Source organism: Aethalodelphis obliquidens, unplaced genomic scaffold (genome assembly GCF_003676395.1).
Source record: "Aethalodelphis obliquidens isolate GAN/ISIS:26980383/991018 unplaced genomic scaffold, ASM367639v1 scaffold12, whole genome shotgun sequence".
NCBI lineage: Eukaryota > Metazoa > Chordata > Mammalia > Artiodactyla > Delphinidae > Aethalodelphis > Aethalodelphis obliquidens.
In genome coordinates, this window is record NW_020837956.1 from 9,820,712 (window position 1) to 9,843,175 (window position 22,464).

Below are 22,464 nucleotides of genomic sequence, written 5' to 3' on the forward strand. Positions count from 1 at the left end.
AGGAGTCCCTGCATGGCCCAAGATGTTCATCATGGGCAAGGATACGTTGAATAAAATGTTACATGAAAAATAACTTGGGCTTTCCTGGTGGCGCAGTGGTTAAGAATCCGCCTGCCAATGCAGGGGACACGGGTTGGAGCCCTGGTTTGGGAAGATCCCACATGCCGCAGAGCAATGAAGCCCATGCGCCGCGACTACTGAGCCCGTGCTCTAGAGCCCATGAGCCACAACTGCTGAAGCCTGCGTACCTAGAGCCCGTGCTCCACAACAAGAGAAGCCACCGCAATGAGAAGCCTGTGCACCACAACGAAGAGTAGCCCCCGCTCGCCGCAACTAGAGAATGCCTGTGTGCAGCAACGAAGACCCAATGCAGCCAAAAAAAAAAAAAAACAAACAAAAAAACCCCTCAAATTTCACTTTGTTTTTATTAGGGATGGCACAGAGAGTACACACAAATGTATATATCAGTTTAGAGAAAAGAATATAATCTGTACTTTTGAGGGTGACAGATTCAAAGCTTTCAGTGACAGCCCAAGAAAGGGTTTTGGGTCAACTCTGATCCAATGCTTCTTAACCTATGATTCATTATCACATGCCCCACATCCCCATCCAATACTCTTGTGGATACTTTTCTCCTAAATGCTACCACCCCCATGGAATTTTAGTAGCTCAGTTATATTGCATGTCTCTTTAGGCATCCATTATGATATCTAAGATTTTTTCATCTCCCAAGAACCAAGTTTTGTCTCCCTCATGAGAATGTATGCTGTAGAGGACTCCCTGAAGGTTTGGTCCCGTGTGTTCTTTTATCCAAACAGAACAGCAAAGAGCTGGATATCTAAGAATGGAACTGGGAGTAAAAAAAAAGAGAAGTCTTCTCTTGCCCTTTCCTCAAACAGGAAGCTCAAACAGGAAGTGGGACGGAGTGCTAGGTGTATTCCTCTTGCCCCTCCCCATCGGCAATCTGCCCTTCTCCACCCTGCTGTCTTAGAGGCTTGACGGTTACAGACCTCACATCAAGCTCCCTCTGGCTTCAAGGAGAGCTCAGCAGGAGATGGAGGGGTGGGGGAAGGGAGGCTGGAGAGTGAGGGGAGACTGGCTCCCTCCTTGTGAGGTCATCCTGTCTGGCTGTGTCCTTCGGTCACTTGACTCCTCCTAGGTTCTCCTACTGGGTTCTGGTAGCAGGTCCTACTCCCTTCCCTTGGGTAGAGATGGTAACAACTCTATTTTCACTAGTTCCAGGTTATAACCCCCATGGGGTTCCCTTGTACCCACGTATTTGTAAACATATCCAATGTTCCTTGTGCCTTCCATTTCCTGTTGAGACCCTGAATGATTGACGCGGCGGGTAGGGGAGGTCTGGTTACTGCACCTCAGGAGGAACCTGCTGGAGCTGGAATGAGGCTAGCAGAGGGCAGGCGAGAGGCTGGCGGGGGGTTAGTTAAAATGGGGCAGGAGGAGGAGGACAAGGCATCACTGCCCTAAAAAAGGAAGCTGGGGCTTCCCTGGTGGCATAGTGGTTGAGAGTCCGCCTGCCGATGCAGGGGACACGGGTTCGTGCCCCGGCCCAGGAAGATCCCACATGCCACGAGTGCCTGGGCCCGTGAACCATGGCTGCTGAGCCTGTGCGTCCGGAGCTTGTGCTCCACAACGGGAGAGGCCACAACAGTGAGAGGCCCGCGTACCACAAAAAAAAAAAAAAAGGAAGCTGAAAGGGGCCTTGATCTGGTTTGTGGAATGAGGTGGAAAATGAACTTCTCCCTACATGGTCATCAAGGATCCACTACAGCTTGAGAGGTAATTTTAAGAAAATCGTGGTCCATCTCCCTCACATAGATGGCACTGACGTAGCTCCTTCCCCCCCCCAAGGCTGTAGCCCTGGCTTGCATTCACAGAGAGGTGAACGAGGGAAATGAAAGTCCTGCACGACTGACCTCAAGGCGGTGCTTAAAGTAGGTCGGGCTCTGTGGGGACATCCTCACCCTTATGGGATGAGGCCAGAGAAGTGGACCTGGTCTCCTTAAATTGCCCTCTGGGTTTCCCATCAGAGGCAGAGTGTGAGTCTGGGAATCCTTCCCAAGGGAAGAGGCAGGTCTGGGCGAATCATTGATCTTGTGGGTTCAGGGGGCGCTATGCTCCTGGGCGAGACAGTGGGTAGAGGGGAAGGATCACAGGCTTCCAGGGGCGATCACCTAGGCTTGAATCCCACCTCCTCACCTCTCTGGACCATCCCCCGTCTCACAGAGCTGCCATGAGGATTAGACGAGAAAGTGCACATAAAGGCAGCCAGGCCCCCCTTCCTAGCCGATTAAAAGTCTCATGTTCTGAGCCCACCAAGCCTCTTCCCGGCTCTTCCCCTGGGAGCAGGGGGCAACCAAGCCTCACAGGCTCCCGGCTCCAGAAGCCACAGAGTGAAAGTAAGAAGCTTGTTGTCATGGATGGGGGTGGGTGGGCACATTATCTTGAAGCCTCCTAATCCCATTTTCTGCTTTCATGTTAATCCTTTCATGTTAATCCTCTTCCACACTCAATCTGCCACACTCAACTCCCAGGGCACCGACCCGGAGAGAGAGCCGGGTTCCACCTCCTCCAGGCAACGGCAGTGCTCCCTGGTGTGGGTGCTGGAGGTGGAGTGTCGGGGGACAGTCTGGCTGTGCCTGGGTCCTCCCCAGCTGACCTGGATACTCTTGTAGGCCAGGCCTTGGATGATTGTGGAGGGCTCAGCTCACTCATAACAATAACAATGACGGTATCAGTATTTCCTAAGTACTGTTTGCTGACCCTGGCTAAGACTTTTTTTTTGCGGTACGCGGGCCTCTCACTGTTGTGGCCTCTCCCATTGCGGAGCACAAGCTCCGGACGCACAGGCTCAGCGGCCATGGCTCATGGGCCCAGCCGCTCCTTGGCATGTGGGATCTTCCCAGACCAGGGCACGAACCCGTGTCCCCTGCATCGGCAGGTGGACTCTCAACCACTGCGCCACCAGGGAAGCCCTGGCTAAGACTTTTATGTATGTAATTTCGTTCAATTCCCATGACACTCCTGTGAAGCAGGTATCATAAATCTGAAATTTGCAGGTTAGGAGATGGAGGCTCAGGGAGTCGTCCCGGCCCAGATCACACAGTGAGCAAAGAGAAAGACTGGCCAGAATTCCTCCAGAACCTCATGGGGGACCAGTGGCAACACAGGCCCTTTCGTGTTGCTTCCTACTCCTCCAGCCCTGGAAAGGGCCCACCTCCCTCCTCTGGTCCTATCACCTGAGGCTTCTGTTGGGCGAATGCATTTCTTCCATGCACTAGATCTTGGTGTCACTGGCTGTGCAGTGGAGTGGAAAGAACGTAGACTTTGGGGTTGGCAGGGATGGGTCCGGCTTCCTCAGGAAGGGAACAAGATGTTCCCAGGAGCTGAACGTTTTCCAGGGACACAGGTGGCTATGTGGAAAGGGCCATCTGGGGGGAGGATGATTCTGCCTCCGGCTTTCACTCTCTACCCCATTCCTTTCAGGGCACTCCACCACTTCTCCACCCCCAGCTGCAAATGCCCCTTTCTACTTTGCAGGACTGAGCCTGGCCATTTTTGCCCCCCTGATATAGGTTTGGAGGCAAGGCTCACTCCACTGAGGAAGCAGCTGTTTACCACCCCTTTAGCTACCTGTGGGTGAGTCTTTCTAAGAAGGTTTGATGCACTTTGGACCTCCATTTGAGTTTGGCACACACTCAGAGTATGGGCTCCCTGACTCTGACTTAGATTCCTCTTACAGCAATTCTCCCTCCAGAACAGGCTTGGAAGTTAGGGCTGGGTTTGAATGCTCATTAAATCCCTTTGCAGCTGTGACCTGGGCTTCGGTTTTCAGGTCTGTAAAACTGGAGTGATAATCACACCTTGACGAGGCCACAGCCTGTGCCTCTCCACGGGCCAGTGAACCCCTCCTCTGGAAGCCCAGAGGCAGTGGCTGGTTCATCTTCAGCCTTCGCTTTCCTCACTGAGTCACACAGTTCCTGAGCCTGCGGGTCTCTCTGCTGACTGTAACCAGGGTCTTTGTTCCCCTCTGGATAGCACAGACCCCGCAGACCTTCCTGCCCCAGCCCTGTGGAACCCCCTTGGGTCCAGCATGGTGACGTGGTTCTCCTGTCCTCAGAGCTCCACAGACTGGTGGGCAGTTGAACAACAGAGGGCACTGTAAACTCTAACACTGGCTAGCAAGGGGTAGGCTACCCGTGCGGTAGCGTGTGAATTCAGCTGAGGAAAGAGCTCTGGAGGCTGATGGAAGCCGAGTTCCTCCTGGGAGGGGTGGGACTGAGAGTGGTGAGCGTGGGCAGGACATGGCTTGGTTGAATCGTGGTGTGAGGTTCTGTGGAGGCTCTGACCCTCCCTGCCCTCCACGATCACCAAGCCCAGGTAACCAGAGGCAAGATGTAGGACGTGTGGGCTGGGCATGGTGGTGGCAAGGTGCAACCCTGAGGGTCTGAGCGGGCGTCCACGATGAGGACTCCAGAGCTAACATCGGCTCTTCAACCACTCAGAACTACGGGGACGTCCTGTGCATGAGAAATTTCACCGACTGCATCTGCTGAGAAAACACTGGATTCTGAGTTGAACTTTGGTTATTCTTTTTAAAGCCCTCAAAGGCTTGTGCACGTTGAGAATATTCTAGAAGTAGAATGGTGTACAGGGGAGAAGATGTGGGATTTCAAGTTTGAAGACTTGCATCCACGCTGGGGCTCTCTCTGGCCTCACTGTGATCTTGAACTCTTTCACTTTGGGCTTCCATATACTCGGGCCTTTCCCTGTTAGACCCTCCCTCCCAAAACCCAGGAAGAGGGGACCTGGCTTTCCATTGACTTTTCTGTCTCCGCACTTTCCATATATTTATTTCTTGCTCAAAGAAAGACTCTGAGGGCTTCCCTAGTGGCGCAGTGGTTGAGAGTCCGCCTGCTGATGTAGGGGACACGGGTTCGTGCCCCAGTCCGGGAAGATCCCACATGCCGCGGAGCGGCTGGGCCTGGGAGCCATGGCTGCTGAGCCCGCGCGTCCAGAGCCTGTGCTCCGCAACGGGAGAGGCCGCAGCAGTGAGAGGGCCGCGTACCGCAAAAAAAAAAAAAAAAAAAAAAGAAAGGCTCTGAGAAAGGCAAGTGTGCATTACCACGTGGTGGGCAGTGGTGATGATGGCCAGGCCCAACCCTGCACAGAGGCAAAGCTGACCTGAGTGGAGGCTGCCCAGAGCACCCTGGCGTTGCTGACATCCCACCGTTAGGACATGAGTCCTCTGGGTAAAGGCTTTGTATAGAAGAAGCGAGTGTGTGTTAAAATTTTAACCTTGTTAGTCCCTCCTGTCTTTTGTTAGGACATGGATGTAGAGGGCCAAGGACGGAGACGGGAACCATGGGAGCAGGGCCTGAACACACACTGTGCCAGCTTCAGTGTTTGCATGGAGACTTCACTCCTTCATCACACGCTGCCCCCGCCCCCAAACAGACACCAAAGACAAAACTGAAGACGAGAAAGGCAGCCCAGGAAAATGCGGCTTGAGAAGAGCCCTTGCCATGAAATGTCCTTTTATTAATTGATTTTTTTTTTTTCTTACAAAAATAAACATTTTAATGAACAAGAAGTACAAAAGCTTCTGGATATACAAACTCCAGGAGCGGGGAGAGGCTGCTTTTGGCTGCTTTGCGGCTTTCACTGAAAGCAAATGAGGCAGAAAGGCCCCGGCCCCACCCCCGCCCCAGGTCCTGGCTCAAACTGCTACCTGCCCCTCAACCCCATGACCTGGCTCATACCTCGCGTGCTCCTGTGCCCCTGCTCCTGGGCTGGCCGGTCAGCGCCCCTGTCGGGCCCAGAGGCGGCCTCCCCAGGTACAGAATCACCCATCTCCCGGAGCATCCTTTCAAGTCTCCAGTCTGGAGCTTGGCTAAGAGAACACTCTGTGACTGACTGTCCCCACGCGGCCCCGGCCGGGCCATGGCACAGGCAGCAGCAACGGCAGCAGGGTCTCTGGCTACATTCTCGCGCTACGAACACAGTGATGGGGCTGCCCACAGAACTGTCCCAGTGAGGGGCAGAGCCCCCAGTGGCGAGACCGTCCTGAGCCTCGCTGGCAGCCCAGAGGGTGAGAGGGGCAGTCAGCCCTCCGTGATTCCTGCCCTGGAGCCAGCAGTCCCAGACCTAGACTGGTAAACTCACATTTTAACATGTGGCATTATTGCACGTTGTCCTGGTCACCTCGGTCTGTCGGGGATGTCAGCCTTGTCTGCAGGGGTGCCCAGGTGACATGCAGTGCTGCCAGTGCAAGTCACAGGCAAGCCCAGCTGGCAGGGATGGTCAGCTGAGCCCACAGACAGGTCAGCCAGAGGCCCTCACATATGTGGTCTTGCTGGGATCAGGGACCACGTGGCTCCATCCTGTCTTGAAAAAGACTAGTTGCCGACCTGGGGGCAGAGGTAAGAGGTAACAGGACTGGATGATTCTCTCCCTGGACGCAGGGCCACTCTCCTCATAACGCAACTGCCCTGAGGACACTTGTCTTCTCACCATCGCTGGCTTCTGATGGGGGACCGCTACCTGTCAATCTCTTCCGGGGAGTCCAGTCACCTCCCTCAGGATGTCCTTTCCCACTGGCTCACCTGTCCAAGTGGTCTGGTTGGTGACCACAAAGGCCTGGCACTGGGCATGGCTCTCACAGATGTCCACAGCCTCGGCCAGGTTGAACACTGAAAGCAGGCAGCTTCCGTGGTGGTAGGATGGCCAGCAGCGGTAGTCTTCCTGGGGGATGGTACTGCCTGGGAGGTGCTGGTACTCTGTGGGTTGGGGATGGAGCTCAGATGAGAACTCTCTGTGCCCAGGGGTAAGGGCTGGGGTCGCTTTCTTTAAAGGGCTATGAGCCACATTTCCTAGGTGAGGGCTGAAATCCAGCCCAGTCCTCCTAGCATGGAGTTGAAAGCAGCTACCACTGTGAAACTGGGATGACCACACAGGAAAGGCAAAGCTCAGGTTGACTTTTTGGGAGACACACGTCTCCATATATAAGGGCACACACTCGTTCAGGCTACACATGACGGCGGGCACAGGCATGGGATAAGTGCACACACAGAGCCATCGGCTGACCAGGGAGATTGCTGAGCTCAGAACATTTTAGACATTTAAAGCCGGGCTTCTCAAACTTCAATGTGCATGTGAACCTCCAGGGAATCTTGTTAAAATGCAGATTCTGATTCAGAAGGTCTGGGGTGGGGCTTGGGAACTGGCATTTCCAACCAGCTTCTGGTGCTGCTGGTTGGCAGACCACATTTTGAGTGGCAAAGAGTTTAGAGCTGCCCTTTGGTCCCATTTCCTCCTGGCCTTGGGGAGAGAGGCTAGGCCAGTTCCTCGGACAGGGGGTCAGTCATGGAGTTTTTGAAGTTCAGAGGCGTGCAAATGAATGTAAAACACAAAAAATGACCATTTGGGAATCCACACCTTGAGTATTTGGGGCAGAGGCTGGAGGAAGAATGTGAAATCTCCCCATTTCACAGAAAGAGCCCCACAGAAGGCTCTGAAATCTCCTCAATCCAGAAGCTGCTTAGCCGCAGGCCTCCTGTTCCCGCGAGTCTTTCCCGCTGCCTGGGGAGCCCCGGCTCTGGACTGATAATGCAGAAGCCCTGGGCCTCCGGCCACCCCGCCCTCCTGCCTCCGTCTTCTACCAGGGACTAGACCAAAGTCCAGGGCTGGCTGTGATTTATAGCCCCATAAACAGCGTCCTCAGGGACAGAGCCAGCCATTGTTCACCTCGTTAAACTTTATTTACAGGGCTAACGAGGGCTTCCCCACCCTTAAGACTGGCCAGAGCTCCTTGAATACAGAGGCTGCCCATCCCTCGCCCCCCCTGCCAACCATGCTAAACCCCAGGGCCTCAGCAGGAGAGACCACAGCCCACAAGCCGTGGCTAGAACTCTCTCTCTGCCCTGGAGCTTCTTAACTGGTTTCAGTGTGGAGCCCCTTCTCCACCTCCAGCCACCCTCCCAGCCCCAGAAGGGCGAGGAAGGAAAGAGTAGCAAACATATATTGTGTTCAAGCTGTGTAACAGGAAACGAGTTAACTGCTGTCACACATTTCACCTGCCATTTAATCCCCATAAGAATTCTGAGGCAGGTAATACTGAACCCAATTCACTGATGAGGAAAGTGAGGCTCAAGGTGTAAGTTAACTTGCTCATAGTCACGCAGTCAGTACACAGTGGGGTTTGCAGCCACCCAGAGAAGGGGTGTCAGCGCCCACCCCCCAGTTCAAGGCACAATTATAGTTGTTCTAGCTCAGTCGAAGTGAAAGGTAAACAGCGGTCTCAGAGGGAGGATGAGCCACTTCCCCGATTAGGGGAATCACCCACCCTCGCACCTGTTCCCCACCTCCCCAGCCCCTGGATCCTCGCCGGGGCCACTCACCGGCTCTGCCGGCCTCCGTGGAGTTCTGCAGATACTGCCCGCTCCGGTACAGGTGCAGCACCTTCTCCAGCTGGGCCAGGGTCTCGTCCACCCCCCAGGTGAGCTCTCCTGCAGAGTGCACGGTGCTGTAAGAGGGTACCTGGGCTCCTACTTCTCCCTGAGGTAGGCAGCCAGCTGCCTTTCCCCCCTCCCTCTGGAGCCTGGGCCCCGATGACTGGAGGACTGGGCACTGAGTTTGCCACAGAATGCCACTTTGGGAAATGATGTTTCTGGACCATGTGCTGCCCTGGGTCATTCTTATGCCCATGCTTGCTGGGGGTGGGAGATGGTGACGGGAGGCAGGTGGGCACTGGAGAGCATACCTGTGGCATTGACAATGCTGTCCAAGAGAGGCCGTAGTGAGGGTGGGGCACTATGGGGCAGGAGGTATGTGAAGAAAAACCTGGGGCAGAGAGAAATCAGGGGCTTAGTGCTTCAGCCTTTGGGGACATATCCTTCTTCTACCCCAACTTGGGACAGAACCCCAACCTGGCCAGGGAGCCTGCTCTGTCAGGCTAACCAACTGGGCCTATAGCCCCGGAGTGTGCCAAGGAGTCTATTCAGACTCAGGGTCGGGGTCTGGGCACATGCTAAGGCCACAGGTAACCTCATACCAAACTGAAATCTGAGGTCTGTTTTCCCCACCCGTCCCAGGGACCTTCCCACCCCTCAGCCCCGCATTATCGCCCGGCTGACCCGTGTCAGAGCAGCCCCATGGCTTGGCTCTATGAGGAGCTTCCAGAGGTGAAGGGCCAGGGGAGGAAGGGGCAGGGCCTGTCCCACCAGCTCTAAGCTCTGAGTCTGACACTATTTTAAGAAGCCTCCAGCTGCCACCCCCAACCCAGATTCTCCTTGGGGCTGACTATTTTTAGCCTCATGGTCAGGAGCCTGAATGTTCCCTTCTTGAAGGGGTGGAGGCCTTCCCCCGCCCCTGCTACTCCGCTGGTCATGGCTGCGTCTGGCTGGCCTCCTGGACCCCATGCTGGCTCCCTCCCTGCGAGCCCCCACCCCCACCCCGGGCTCCCGCTCCCTCGCCGCCGGCCTTCCTGAGTGGAGATGGAGGTCACCTGTAGGCATTGTAGAGGTTGCGTTTCTCATTCATGGCCTCGCACCAGCCCTGGGCTGAGCAGGGCAGGGTGAAATTCCTGGCTGGGAACTCGAGTGTGCAGTCAGCGCTGCCTGTGCACGGTGTCTCCTCCACGCGGGCGTCATCCAGATCCGTCACCTTCAATTCCCCATCCACCAGCACGAACTGTCGGGGGCGGAAGTCCAGCAGAGTGACCGAGCCCAGCGGGGAGTGGGCCAGGTGGTGGAGGAGGCGGCCCAGGCTCAGGCAGATCTGAGGGGCAAACACCAGGCTGCTCACGGCTTCTCTCCTGGAAGGGTGCCTGGGGGCTCCCCGCTTTGGTGCTCTGGACTGAGCTTGGGGGTTTGCCTTTTTCTTCAAGGCTCTGGAGCTCACTAAGGACTGAGGCCTGGGGCCTTACTGAGCAAGCCAGCGATTTTCTATTACCCCCGGTGGGCCTGACCCTGAGGGTAACATGGAATAAGTGGGAAATGGGCAGTCTGGGCATAGAGCATATCCTCCCTGAAGCTGCATCTTCAGTGTGGTTTCTGTGCAGTGTATGCAAATAGAGGGAGGGTCGAGATGACCTTAAGCTCTTTTCTAGTCTTAGGACACTGGCCCTCCTGCAGCCAGGCTGAGAGTATGTGTGAGTGTGTGTGTCAGGGCGGCAGGAGCACAAAAACCTCAGGATCCTCTTTGCCTCGTTTCTTTTTTTAACCCTTTGGCCGATGGCCGAGTCAGCTTTGCTCCATCCTTCCCTCCCTCTCCCTCAACTGAGGAGGAGTTGAAGCTGCTCTGGAGATCTGGCCTTCTAAGGGAGAACCATCGCAGCAAGGAGCCCGGGGCCCTGGCCCTCTTCCCTGCTCACTCGGAAGCGATCCTCCCAGGAAGTCTGCAGCAGCTGGATCATTTCCACAGGGGCGCCCAGCTCCGTGATGGTGGTCAGGGTGTCTGGGATGTCCTCGCTGTCCTGGTAGCAGTAGCCATAGAGCTGGAAGAGGCCCAGGCGGGTCATGAGGTCACAGGATGGGAGTGGGGACAAGGAAGGGCTGGGTTTTCACATGCCCCCCACCCTCCCATCCCTAGGTCTCTGCTTCAGCTCGGGCCAGAAGAGAATAGCAACGTTGCCTGGGAAGCTTGCCCTCTGTCCCAGCAGCCAGAGTTCCTACTGATTCCATCAGCCCCTTACCTCTGGCCACTCAGGTAAATGGGCAGGTCTGGCCAACTTGTGTTAACCATGTGCCAGGCACTGTGCTAAATGTTTTATAAGCAAAACTCAATTCTTAGAATAACCTTAAAAGAGCATAGTAGGTACTATTAGTGTCTCCAATTCACATGTAAGGAAACCAACTCAGACAGGTTAAGTTACCTCCCCAAGGCCACACAGCTAAGAATTGCAGGAGCCAGGATTCAAATTTATGTTACTCTGATTCCACAGCCTTGTTCTTTCCATGAGTACCATTTGCTAATCGCCCAGCCAACAAATGGATGTTATACCTCCTCCCCTGCTCTAATCCTTGTCTTTGCTTCATCATTTTCACTTTCTGGCACCTTCATTTTTCCTCTGCTCTGGTCTTTCTGGAGGAAAAGCAATCTCCCTTGGGATTGGTAACAAGTGTCGATCAGAACAAAAAGTATCCAAGGGGCATATCACTGGGTGTTCTCTGCATAGCTGGTGGGCAGGGCAGGGTGGGGTGGGGTCACCCATATCAACTGGGGGAGTAGTAAGGGTGGTTCCTGGGGAAGGTCAGTTCTTTGAGGGCAGGGTCACAAGGGCCGGCCCGCTCCATGTGATCTGGGGGAGGGGCTCCGTACAGCTCAGCTGGCCAGGGGCTTCTGGGAAGCACAGCCTGACTCTGTCACTGACACCTCAACCAGCATCCACAGAGATCTCTGCTTCTCCCAGTCTCTCCCACCATGCTGCACATCAGCTAAGGATCAGCCGGTGCTCAAAACAACCAGCACCCTGTAGGGAGGAGGAACACAAAGGCTGAGTTGTCTGGGCCAGAGTGGGAAGAGGGGAGGGCTGCACGATGGGGGGTGCCGGTGGGGTGAGGCGGCAGGGGAGTCAAGCCCCTGGGCTAGATGTCCCTGCACACCGTCACCCTTCACACCCTTCCCAGCTCCACTCCAGGTCCTTATATGCTCCCTTCCATCCCAGGAGTGCCCTTGCAGCTCCCCGTCCCTGGAGCCAGCTACCTCAGTCCTGCTGGCACGAGGGAAGGCATGTCTCCGTGTCGCTTTCAGATCACTAGGGCTGCAGCTTGGGGGGGTCAGGGGGAAATCCCCGGGGCCCCCTTCTTCCCTCTCTCTCTACCCTCCCCACCCCACATCAGCCCAGGGAGACCCCAGACCCCAGTGGGGCAGAGGTAGGGGTGAGGTAAAAGGAGCAGCCCTGGAGCCTGGTTCTCATTTTCTTGCCCAGAGTCTGAGCCTTTGTGGAAAACTTCTGAAGGTTATTAAACACCCGGAGGTCGTTAAATGCGCTGTTAACGAGGTATTAATCAACACCCCTCAGGAAAAAATAAAAAGACACCATTAACCACCCCCCCTCCCCAGGAAGCCTGAGGCTGAGCATTTCAGTCGAATCTTTTGTTCCTTTGGGAGAAGAAATATACTCTAGCAGGGCCAGAATCAGGGCCCAAGTAGGCCTGGGGCCCCATCTGAGGCCTGAGGCCCTGGGAAAGACAGTGATGCAGGGGAGGGAAGACCCTTGTGCCCTTTGACCCTGGGCTATAGAGGCATCTATCATGTGAGGGAGTGTGTGTGTGTGTGTGTGTGTGTGTGTGTGTGTGTGTGCGTGTGTGTGTGTGTGTGTGTGTGAGAGAGAGAGAGAGAGAGAGAGAGGGAGAGAGAGAGAGAGAGAGAGAGAGAGAGAGGGAGGTGGGTTGGGGAGGGGTCACAGAGATGGATGGAGAGATCTCGCCCAGGCAGTCCCCGGACTGAGCAAGCTCTGAGAAGGGCCAGTGGGACATGCTATCCTGGCCCTTTTCTATTAGAACCAGCACCAACTTCAGGGCTGCCAGAGAGGCGGAGGGGGCCTCGGGGAGCGGGAAACACTCTCTGGCTCCTCCCCGGTTCAGCAAACAGTCGAACAGTTTTGAAATTTTAAACGATTAAGACGTATTAAAACAACATTATTTCTAGTTCCCTGCACACCAGAACTGGAGCCTCCTGAGCAGGAAGTCCCCCAAGCAGGCTTACCTGGAGCAGAGGTGGCATTGCTGAAGAAGCCAGAGGGATACTGGCCTGGGGGTTGGGGGACGAATGTAGGAGACCCAATACCAAGGCAGTCCCGAAATTCACACCAAGGTAGCTCTACCTCCCCGTAATGGTAGCTTTTCACCTCTCCCCTGACAGAAAGGACCTGGCACCCTCTCCATCTTGTAACACTTCTGTCCTAGGGCAACTAACCCCAGTCTCCGACCCTGTAAGAGTAACACAGCCAACCCAGTCTCGGTCTAGAGAGAGAACAAGTGAAAACTATTCAGTTGTAATTTTTTCCCCTTTGGCACCTTCAGCATTGGGCTGGGGGCCTGACATATGCGTGAGGGCGGTTAGCTGGATGCTCGTCTTGAAGTTTGGGTGGGGTAAGAGAGGGCGGGAGAAGTTCCTTAAGAGACAGGAAAGCGCATCAAACCTCAAATCCCTCATAAGGGAGGGGGGTGGGGTCTTGAGTCAATTAACTAACACTTAATATCCTGCTAACACACTCAAGACCTTCTCCACTGCCTCAGAATCTGGCCTACACCCCAGGTTTCCAAAAGGTTCCCAGGAGCTCCTGGGAAGCAAAGAGAACAAGATCCTCCCAGTTAGAAGGGCCACGTGACCCACTGCTCACTCCCTGTAGCTCCAGTGTCAGCCGTGCAACAGTTGGCTGACACTGGAGCGTAACCACCCATAACTGTTGGCTCTGCCTGACCTTCTGCAACCAGTTCAGGGCCCAGGACCCAGTCAACGTGTGTCTGACCAGGGCTGGAGTAGCCCAGGGAGACTGGGAGCCAGCAGTAGTATAAACAGCTCTCTGGCTTCTCTCTCCTATTCTGCCAGGCCCACCCAGATCTGGTGTCCAACTCACTCCTGAGGAAAGGAGGGAAGGATTCCTGGGTTTCTGACCAGTTCTGCCGGGTGCAGAAAGGTTAATTTGAGTGGGCTAGGAGGTGGAAGGTGTGGGCAACATTCCTCAGCTGGGGAGTCTGAACAAACCCTATGCTCACCGGGCCAAAAGCAGCCAGGGATTCCCCTCTCAGTCCGCTCAGACATGTGCTAAGGGAACGGTTCGTCTAATCCTAGGGCTGACTCAAGGACCGAGGGGAGCTGGGGGAGAGGGGGAAGTGGGTGTGCTAGGGCAGTGCTGGGACTATGAGAGGCCCACTCTCTTAGTCTAGCCTGGAGGGAACAAGGTTGGGTCTCATCTTTCCCCTGTCCCCCAGTGAACGGGAGAGACAGAGTCCCATTTAGTAGGCACCTGGGCATCTGGTCTTCTCAATCTTCCAGCCTCTTGGCCACATTTGCTCAGATAATGTGACATGCAGACCCTCAGGTCCTCAGCCTGTCCCCCGAGCACTGAGCTAGGACCCCGAGGCTTCCTCAATACTTCCAAAGCCTACTTTGAGGCCAGGGTCTCTTCTGGGAAGGGCCATGCATTTTCTGGCCTACTGTCCAATCCCCTCCAGTCCTTTCAGCAGCTTCTGGGTGGGGTACGGGATATTCTCTGGGAATCAAGTCTGGTCTTTTTCTAGCTCTTCCCAACCCCATTGCAGTTCCACCCCAACTTCAAAGCCAGACAAGTCACTGGAAGTTGAGAGAAGTGGGGTTCAGATTCCATCAAGAAAAGGGACCCTATCACTGCAGTTGGGACCCTGACTCAGGGATGACCTCTGTTCATTGTTTTGGCTGGGGTCCCTTCCCCGGTGCTCAACACCCCAGCTCCAGCCAGAAGCAGGGTCCTAAGCCCGAATGGACCCCCACCCCTACCCCGAGTCTGGGGACCCTCTGTCCTGTCTTCAAGAGATACGGTTTGGAAGCTGAGAAACCCGGGAGTCTCTCCGTAACGGGTCGCCCACCCAAGCAGGATGGTGTAATGGGAAGCTGCCACTGTCCGGGTTCTGCCCCTATCTTAACCTGGGCAGTCATCAGGGCTTCGCTTCTTTATCTGTTAAGACCAAGGCTTCTCTTCCAGCCCGAGTGGTCGAGCACTGGCACGTCCAGCCAGCACCCTTATCCCTGCACCCGCCCCCCTCGTACCTGCAGCACGTTGGGGTGCCGCAGCCGCTCCAGCAGCACCATCTCCTTGAGCAGCTTGTGGGCCGCCAGCCGATAGCAGCCCCTCCGCGCCCCGAACTCGCGCACACAGCTGCCCAGATCGTGGCCGCTGAAGTCCACCGCCTTGAGCGCCACCGCGACGCCGCCGGGCAGGCGGACCCGGTACACGGCCTTGGTGTAGCCGGAGCCCACGTACTGTGCGCCGGACACGTTGCGGAGCGCGGCGCAGCCCAGGCGCGGGCCCGGGCCGGAGGATCCCGGGCCGGGGGAGCCCGGGCCAGGAGCCGGGGGCCAGCCCGGAGCGCCGTCGGGCAGGGGCCGGGCCCGCGGGGGGCGGGGACGCTGCAGGCCCGGGCCGCCCGGAGCTAGGTCCATCAGGCGCCGCCGCTCCGGCCGGCCGGCCCCGGGACCGGGGCCCCCGCGGGAATAGCGCTGCACCTCCTCGTAGCGCGCTCGGATCTGCCGGGCCAGCTCCCCGCGGCCCCCGCGACGGCCCGGGCCCGGGTCTGGCGAGGGCCCGGGGGACTGGCCTGGCCGCGGAGGCTCCGAGCCCGGTGCGAAGAGCACGTTGAGGACCGAGCCCAGCAGGAAGGAGGCGCAGAAACCCGCGGCCACCGCGGCCCGCCGGCGCCGCATCGCTCCCCTCCCCCCGGCCGGCCGGCCCCGCGCGGCTCCCCGGCCGCGGCCCCGGGAGGCTCAGGCTCCGAAGCGGCTACGCTCTGCGCCCCGCGGGTCCCCTGCCCAGCCCGCGCGCATGGCCCCGGCGGCCCCGACCCCGGCCCCTCGCGGGCTGCACATCGGCCTGACACTTGCCTCCCTCCCGCCCTGCCCCCGCCGCTTATAAGGCCCTGAGCCGCCCCCGCCCCCGCCCCCGCCCCCTCCGCCTCCGCCTCCCAGCTCCCGGCCAGAGCCCATCCTCGGCGCCGCCCCCTTCGGCTGCCCGGCCCGGCCTTCCCCGCTGACTGACAGCGGGACCTCCTCCCGCGGCCGTCCGGGCCTGGGAAGCGGCGCGGAGGCGGCTCCGGCCCTGCCCAGCCCGCGGCCCCCGAGCTCCGGCCGGCGAGAAAGGGAGGGGGCGGCAGCGGCCCCGGGACGCGCGGGGGCTCGGGCCCAGCGCAAGGGCGGATAATGGGGTCGGGGCGGCCGGATAACGGGACCGAGAGGCGGCTAACGGAGCCGGCCGGGCAGGGTGGGGGGGAAGATGAAGGGGCGAGGCCAGCGGGTAACGGGTTCTGGAGGGGACGAGCAGCTGGGTCTGGGGTGCTGAGGATCCGCGTGGTCCCAGAGCGCCCTCCCGGGCACCCGGGGCCTTGGGGCGGGCTGGGCGCAGGGAAGGAGCGTGGGTCCTGCCTCCCGCGAGTGGGACTGCGGGTGGCGGCTCCTGGCTCAGTCCCGGATTCGGGGGCGGGGGATGGGGAGGCGGCGCTGAGGGAGGGGCTGGCACCTGCGAGCGCGGGTGGGACGGGAACTCTGGGATCAGAAGAAAAATCTTGAAGTTTTCGGAGATGCCCTCTTCAACCTCCTCTACCAAGTTTTCTGATTTTCTTTGTCCCCGAAGCCCCAGGTGGAACCGCTGCCCCGGGATCCCCGCAGTCAGACGCGGTTAGCAGCGGATCACGAACCATATTCGTGCTAGTAATTTACAAAGAGTGCCTTTGTACCCACGGACGTGCGTGGTCCAGATTGTCTCTGGAGTGTGTGCATTAGTGTATCTGAAGGGGCTACTGTGTCCGAGGAAGGGAGTGTATACCGCGTGTGTAAGTAGGTGCTGACTCCACCAGAACTTCTGGCCCCTCCTCCTCCCTCCCTGATTGCATCATTAGTGCTAATTGAGGAGCTTTCACACGCCAGTGCATTAGTTGTTTGGAGTGAGCTCCCCTCTCCTGGGAGAGATAAGCCGCTGCCCCTCCCCCTCCCAGCCCTCCACTTCCCCACCGCCCAGGAACTGTCCACCTAGATCCTCCCACCTTCCTGGGCACCTTCCTGCCTCCTGGTCCTCTACAGGTTAATCTCTTTCCGCCCCGCAGTGTCAGAGATTGGCTGGAGAGGAGTCAGGGAGGAGGTGGAGGGCTTAGAAAATCTTTCCTCCAGGAGGCTGAAGAGGTTCTGGCCTTCCGACAGAAAGCACAGTCTCTGTGATGAGGGAGGGGACAGGAATCTCTGGCCGGTTCTTTTGGACCTGGAAGGGCAGAGGACAGCACTGAATTCTTGATCTCCAGCCTGTGATCCCACTGATGAAGGGACAACCAATCCTGACTCCTGGGGTCCCCTAAGACTCGGAGAGCTGGGGCCCAGTCTAACTTAGAAAACATGAGAGGGCTGAGAGAAGCCACGATTCTCCTGAGGACCTTGGGTTTGGTGGAGTTTGGTCTGGTCCTGTTTAGCTGCTCTGCCCTGCCCTGGCCCTTGGCTGCTGGGTGTAGGGGGAAGGCTCTGAGCAGATGCCCTCCCCAGCCCTCACACCAGATGTCTTTGGTCTAATTAACTGTGCTGGGAAAACCAACCTGGGTTTGTAAACAGAGCTACTGGCTAAAGTCAACAGGGAGCAGCAGCAAACAGCAAACATTCCCCTCACACAGCTACAGTCCAATCCAGCCGCCTGGGGAAGAGGGGAGCCTGGCGGATCATGGGGCCCCCCTGGCCGACAGCTGAGTCAGGGAAAGCCTCTCTACCTCTGTGACCCTAATATGGCCATTTCCTTACCAGTTCCAGGGCTCCTTTGCTGGGGAGGAATGGGGATTCTGGGAGGACAGAGTTGCCATTTCAAGATAGGCTCTGCCCCCCTTCCAAAGATCTCTTGGTATCTATTAGCCAAACCTCCTGATCCCCAAGGAATCCATTGTGGGGGGAATATTCCTTAACGAGCTTTCTCTGGGGCCTGCTCTGCTCTAGGGTCTTGGAGGAGCCTCCTAGGTAGGACTTGGCATTGAGAATCTATAACTCGGAGTTGGTGAATATAACATGAACATTGTTGAGTTCGTTACACATCGTGTAGGTATTATAATAACATGTTCTGAAATTAGATAATTGTTCCTGTGATATCTTTGCCAAGCTTCAGTGTTTCTGTTATGGTTTGAAAGTTCAACGCACACAGGGCCTGAGAAACAGGCCTGAGTGTACATACATACAATGCACACACATGAGCCCACTGAACAGTGGCCTCACACACAGGAACAAAGGCATTTCAGCACTCGCTCTCACACTCACTCTATCTCCCTTGCCAGCTCTCAGACATACAGACATATACAATCTTTGATGGAAATAGGTTTTTGGACTCTGAAAAAAAGGGATTGAACTTTTTGAACAGATTAGAGTTTCTGAATTGGCAGCTTCTTGAGTTCTTAACCAAATTGTACTTGTTTGCTTTTTCTTCTTCTTCTTCTTTTTTTTTTTTTTTTTTTTGCCACCCAAGGAGTGGAATCATCATTTCAAAGAACTGAAAAAGACACAGAACCCTGGCTGAGGATCCAGATCTACCGTCTGCCCATCCGCCCTGTCTCGAAGACCTGGCAAGGCCAGTAGCCTCTTTATTGTCTCCCTTTTCCCTCCAGCCCAGGTCTCAAAGACCTCTTTTGGAGTATCATTCTCCGGCTCAGCAACCTGGAGGATAAATTGAACTGGGCCTTCAGGCCTTTGTGAGCTGGCCCCAGCCCTCCACCTGGCCCAGTGACCCCCTTTTCATTTCCCTGCACAGAACCAGACTCCCCCAGCCCGCCGTCTGTACTGGCTTCTGACTTGCAGCCATCATTAGTGTTTTCCCCTGTGGCCCTCCCGGTTCCCTTTCCTGAAATGCCCGCTTGTAGCCTTTCTGTGTCATCTTTGCTAGCTGGTTTTTCAGGGTCTCCCAGAAAATAGTGAATTACAGATACTGCTTCTCCAACCGGGATACACGGGTCCCTGGGACCTTGAAGGTCTATTCTTAGAGTTTTTGTGGATTTATTTTCTTTAAAAGGAAATGTACGAAATACATTTCTCAGGTCTTGGAAACCTTGATGTAGAGCAAAGAGCTTTGGGATTTGGAGTCAAAGACACCTGGGTTCACATTTCATTATTCGAGTTACTTTGGGTGAGTTAGTTAACTTCTCTGGGTATTTGTTTTCTTATGCAGAAAATGGGAGATGATAGTAGTGCCTACTCCGTAAGGCTGTTGAGTGAATGAAATGCAAAGACGTAAAAAGTGCTTGGCACAAGCTAAGCCCTCAATATGGGTAATCTGTAGCTAGTATTAATGATGATATTAAACAAATAAACATCTGTGACAACATGTTAGACAGCTAACCATAACTCTGCCTAGAGGCAGAAATGACTTTAACTACTCTCCTTCCTGGTTTCCACTGGTGAAATCTCTCAGCCTCCTGGGCTCTCTCTGCGTCTGGAATTTTCACTTTTTCCCGAATCAGTAAACCAGTGGTGGAGCAGAAGAGGCCTCGTTGCCTCCCCCAGCCCGTGGTGAGCTGCACAGGGAAGACTATGAATCAAGGCCTGATTCTTGGTGCCACGGTGACCAAGCACAGGGAAGGCCTTGGTCTGTCCTCCCTGGGGCAAGGAGCTGGGGGAGGGGATGGGCTCGGAAAAGGAAGGGGGGAGGGAAAGGGGTGGAGCCGGCAGCCTGAGCCCCCACCCCCCCTTCCCTCAGGTAGGAAGTGAAGCTGACGTTTCCAAAATATAAAAAACAGATGATGAGGGTCAGGTTTCCTACACACTGGAGAGCGGGAGCCCCAAGGCAGAGTCCCCAAGAAATGATCAGAGACAGAGATGGGGGGCAGAGAGAGAAAGAGAGAGGAGAGGAGAGAAGATAGACAAAGATGCAGAAACATGGAGAGAGAGAAAAACGCCCCTGAATCCTGAGGGTAGTCAGACAAAGACAGAGACAGAAAGCCGTGGCTCAGGAAAGATCTTTCCACCCGTTTCTGGAAAAGAGCTTAGTTCCTCTCTGTGGGTCTCAAGTTGGGAACATGAGCCATTTTGGCTCCATGACCCTGGCAGAAGTTGAGGCTCTCCAGGACCCCAGAAACAAAAAGGCCCTCTGGGCTCAGAGCTCTCCCTGCCCGTGCTGGTCTCTGTCTGTCTGGGCCTCCAGATCTGTGGTCCAGAGTCTCCCTCCCCGAGCCAGCCTCGCTCTTCCCCCCTCCTCCCTCCTGCTTAGCTTCACCTACCAGCCCAGAGAGATGCTCTGTGACAGCTTCTCTTTCTCTCCCTTTCCTGGATGTCTGGGATGTGTGTCCTCTCCCTTCACTGGTTCCTTTGATTGGAGGAGCTGGGGGCGTGGGGCTGAGGACAGAGAAGGCTGAGAGGTACCTGTTTAGAGCCATTACCTAGGGGAAGGAGGGAGGCGGCTGCCTTGGCGTTGGACCCAGGCCAGGGGAGGGCTAAACACTAGGGTCTCTGTTCCCTGGGCAGATGGAGAAGCAGGTAGAGGGATGAAGAGTTGGCCACTGGATCAATGGGTGATGGGTGGACTCTGGTGGCAGGGGGTGGTAGAGAGGAGGCCTTTGCCTTTGTCCAGAGGCCTTTGCAGGGGAGAGGGATAGGAATGGGAGCATAGGGGCCAGGTGATCCGATCTAACAATTCACACCTTCTCTGACCAAGCCAAATGTGCCCTGAGTCAATGGGGCAGCTTTTCTCCCAGGCCATAGTCAAATAGAAAGAACCAGTTCTTCTCGAGCAGCCTCAGGGCTGTGGTTTGGAAAGTAGAGAAAAAAGAAGAAGAAAGAGGGGCTGTTGAGTTTGTGCATCTGGTCTTGGACCTCCAGAAGGCTCACAATTCTCTCCCTCTTCCCCAGCTGCCCCGGGAGGCTGGCCTGGACCCAGGCCCAGAAAGAAGACTGTTCCTTACAGTTAAAGAGGCCTTGGCCCTGCCTCTGCCCTGAGGAGTTTACCGTGTAATTGGGAAGATTTGCCGTCAGCTGTTAGGGACAGAGGGAACTGTGCAGGGTCTGGGGCAGGTAAGAGCTGGCCCCTACCTGGAGCCCTGATGGACAGTTATCATGTACTGAACACCTGCTGTGCGCCAGGAACCGTCTAACCTCTTGACACGTACTGTGAGGTCAGTATCACCACACCCATTTTATAGATGGGGGAATTGAGGTTCATGAGATTAGGGAATCTGTCGAATGTCACACAAATCTTAAGTGGCAGAGCAGACTACCATGACATCAGGAAGCAGCAACTCAGACCCCGCTTCGGGTCTTCTCTCAGCTCTTTGTTGGTTGGGGAAGAAAAGAAAAATTCCTGTCAAAAGGAGCAGCAGAGGCAAGTAAGTGCCCCCAGTGGGAACCAAGATGGAAGCGCGTTACGGTGATTTTTGCCTCCAAGCAACAAAGTTTGGTCATAAAGATTTGCTATTTTATTGTTCTTATTGACTCTAATGATAGAGTATACTCATTAAATGCCTTTCATCATCATTTAACCCACTTAATACCTCTCAGAGATAAATACTATTATTATCTCCAATTTTCAAGATGAGAAAATTGATGTATAGAGCAGTTAGATAACTTGCAGCAGAGCTGGGATTTGGACACAGATGCTGATGGCAGAGCTGTACTCTTGCGTCTTCCGTCCTGTGTCCGTTGTTTAGTTCATGGGCTGGGCTGGGCTAATTTCAGCTATAAAAACCCCAAGGTCAGTCTTTCCAAGCTCAGTGCTGCAAACTTGCTTCAAAGATGGGTGTCTGATGATGTTTGAGCCTTTAAAGGACAGCGGCAAGTCCTGATGGGGTCACAGGGCAGTGGGGAGAGAAGGAGGGAGACACTGAAAGAGGTACACACACCCCCCTCCCAGGGAGAGCCAGACTCAGGAGCTGAGACTAAACTCCTATGAAGTGTTTTTCAGGGACCCCAGCAGACTCTGTAAATCATTCTCCCCTTCCCCTTCCCTGCAGAGGAGATGGTTTACAGAGGGTTAACGAGACTCTGGGTGTCTGCATGGAATTAAAATAATTAGTTGAAAAATTCCAAAAAGCACCAAAAGGAAGTAAAAATTACACAAAATCCCTCCATTAAAAGAGATTATATATCATAAGATACAAAAGCCACCTTGCCTGCCCCTCCCACCCCACCTGCAGAGGTAACCACTGGGAAGGGTGCTGTGTGCAAAGACGCCCTAAGATGCCCCATGCACTCATCATCTCCTTCCCCCCACAGGCTTCCCTTGGTGACTGTTTCATTTCTGCACCGGCAGGCTCCAAGACACCTCAGTCTCTCTGATGCTTCCAAACCCAAATTTAAATCCTGTGCTTAAAAAAAAAAAGTCTCTTGGATTTGCCCCTTTATTTCCTCACAGCCTTCCTCCCCAGTCTAGGCTCTTCCTCACACATCTGGTCTGTTGACTGTGTCCCCTCGATGTTCTCCTCCCATCTCAAAGCATATACGGGCACCAGATACCTCTGCCAAAAACACTGCTTCCAACACATCATTTTTCTGTTCTAAAATTGTTGATGATTCCCCATGATTTGGAGGATAATTTAGCTTGGCATTTAGAGTCAGTTGCAACCTACCTCTCCTATTCTTGTTTCCACGAGTACTTCCTGATGCTGTGTTGCAGCCTGACTGGTTGCTTCACCCATCTTAGAGAATTCTCTGCTTCTCCTGCCTGATGACATCCTTTCCCCACCTACCCAAAACTTGCCCATCCTTCAAGGCCCACCCCAAGACTTTCTTTTTCCAGAAAGCTTTCCC

At 55.3% G+C, this 22,464-nt stretch overlaps 1 protein-coding gene across 3 annotated transcripts; it reads right to left on the reverse strand.

The window, feature by feature from the left end:
* Positions 1-5,529: 5,529 nt before the first annotated feature.
* PKDCC (protein kinase domain containing, cytoplasmic) lies at positions 5,530-15,602 on the reverse strand. Of its 3 annotated transcripts, none has more exons than XM_027113292.1 (7): positions 14,770-15,602; positions 10,391-10,513; positions 9,524-9,795; positions 8,780-8,859; positions 8,418-8,525; positions 6,624-6,797; positions 5,530-6,428 (listed from the first exon to the last, which is right to left on the reverse strand). In XM_027113292.1, the coding sequence occupies exons 1-7, from the start codon at positions 15,421-15,423 to the stop codon at positions 6,343-6,345; spliced, it is 1,497 nt and encodes a 498-aa protein (XP_026969093.1). In that variant the 5' UTR covers positions 15,424-15,602; the 3' UTR covers positions 5,530-6,342. The 3 variants fall into 3 exon arrangements, with proteins under 3 accessions (XP_026969093.1, XP_026969095.1, XP_026969094.1); XM_027113294.1 differs by having other exon boundaries at positions 9,524-9,708; positions 14,770-15,582; XM_027113293.1 differs by having other exon boundaries at positions 5,539-6,428; positions 8,418-8,542; positions 14,770-15,582.
* Between the last annotated feature and the right edge of the window lie 6,862 nt (positions 15,603-22,464).

Coding starts and splice junctions, on each gene's coding strand:
- PKDCC (XM_027113292.1), bottom strand. CDS start 15,423: ATGCGGCGCCGGCGGGCCGCGGTGGCCGCGGGTTTCTGCGCCTCCTTC. Junction 9,796..10,390: donor CCTGGGAGGATCGCTTCCGA/GTGAGCAGGGAA, acceptor TTTGCCCCTCAG/ATCTGCCTGAGCCTGGGCCG. Junction 8,860..9,523: donor AACCTCTACAATGCCTACAG/GTGACCTCCATC, acceptor TCTCTGCCCCAG/GTTTTTCTTCACATACCTCC.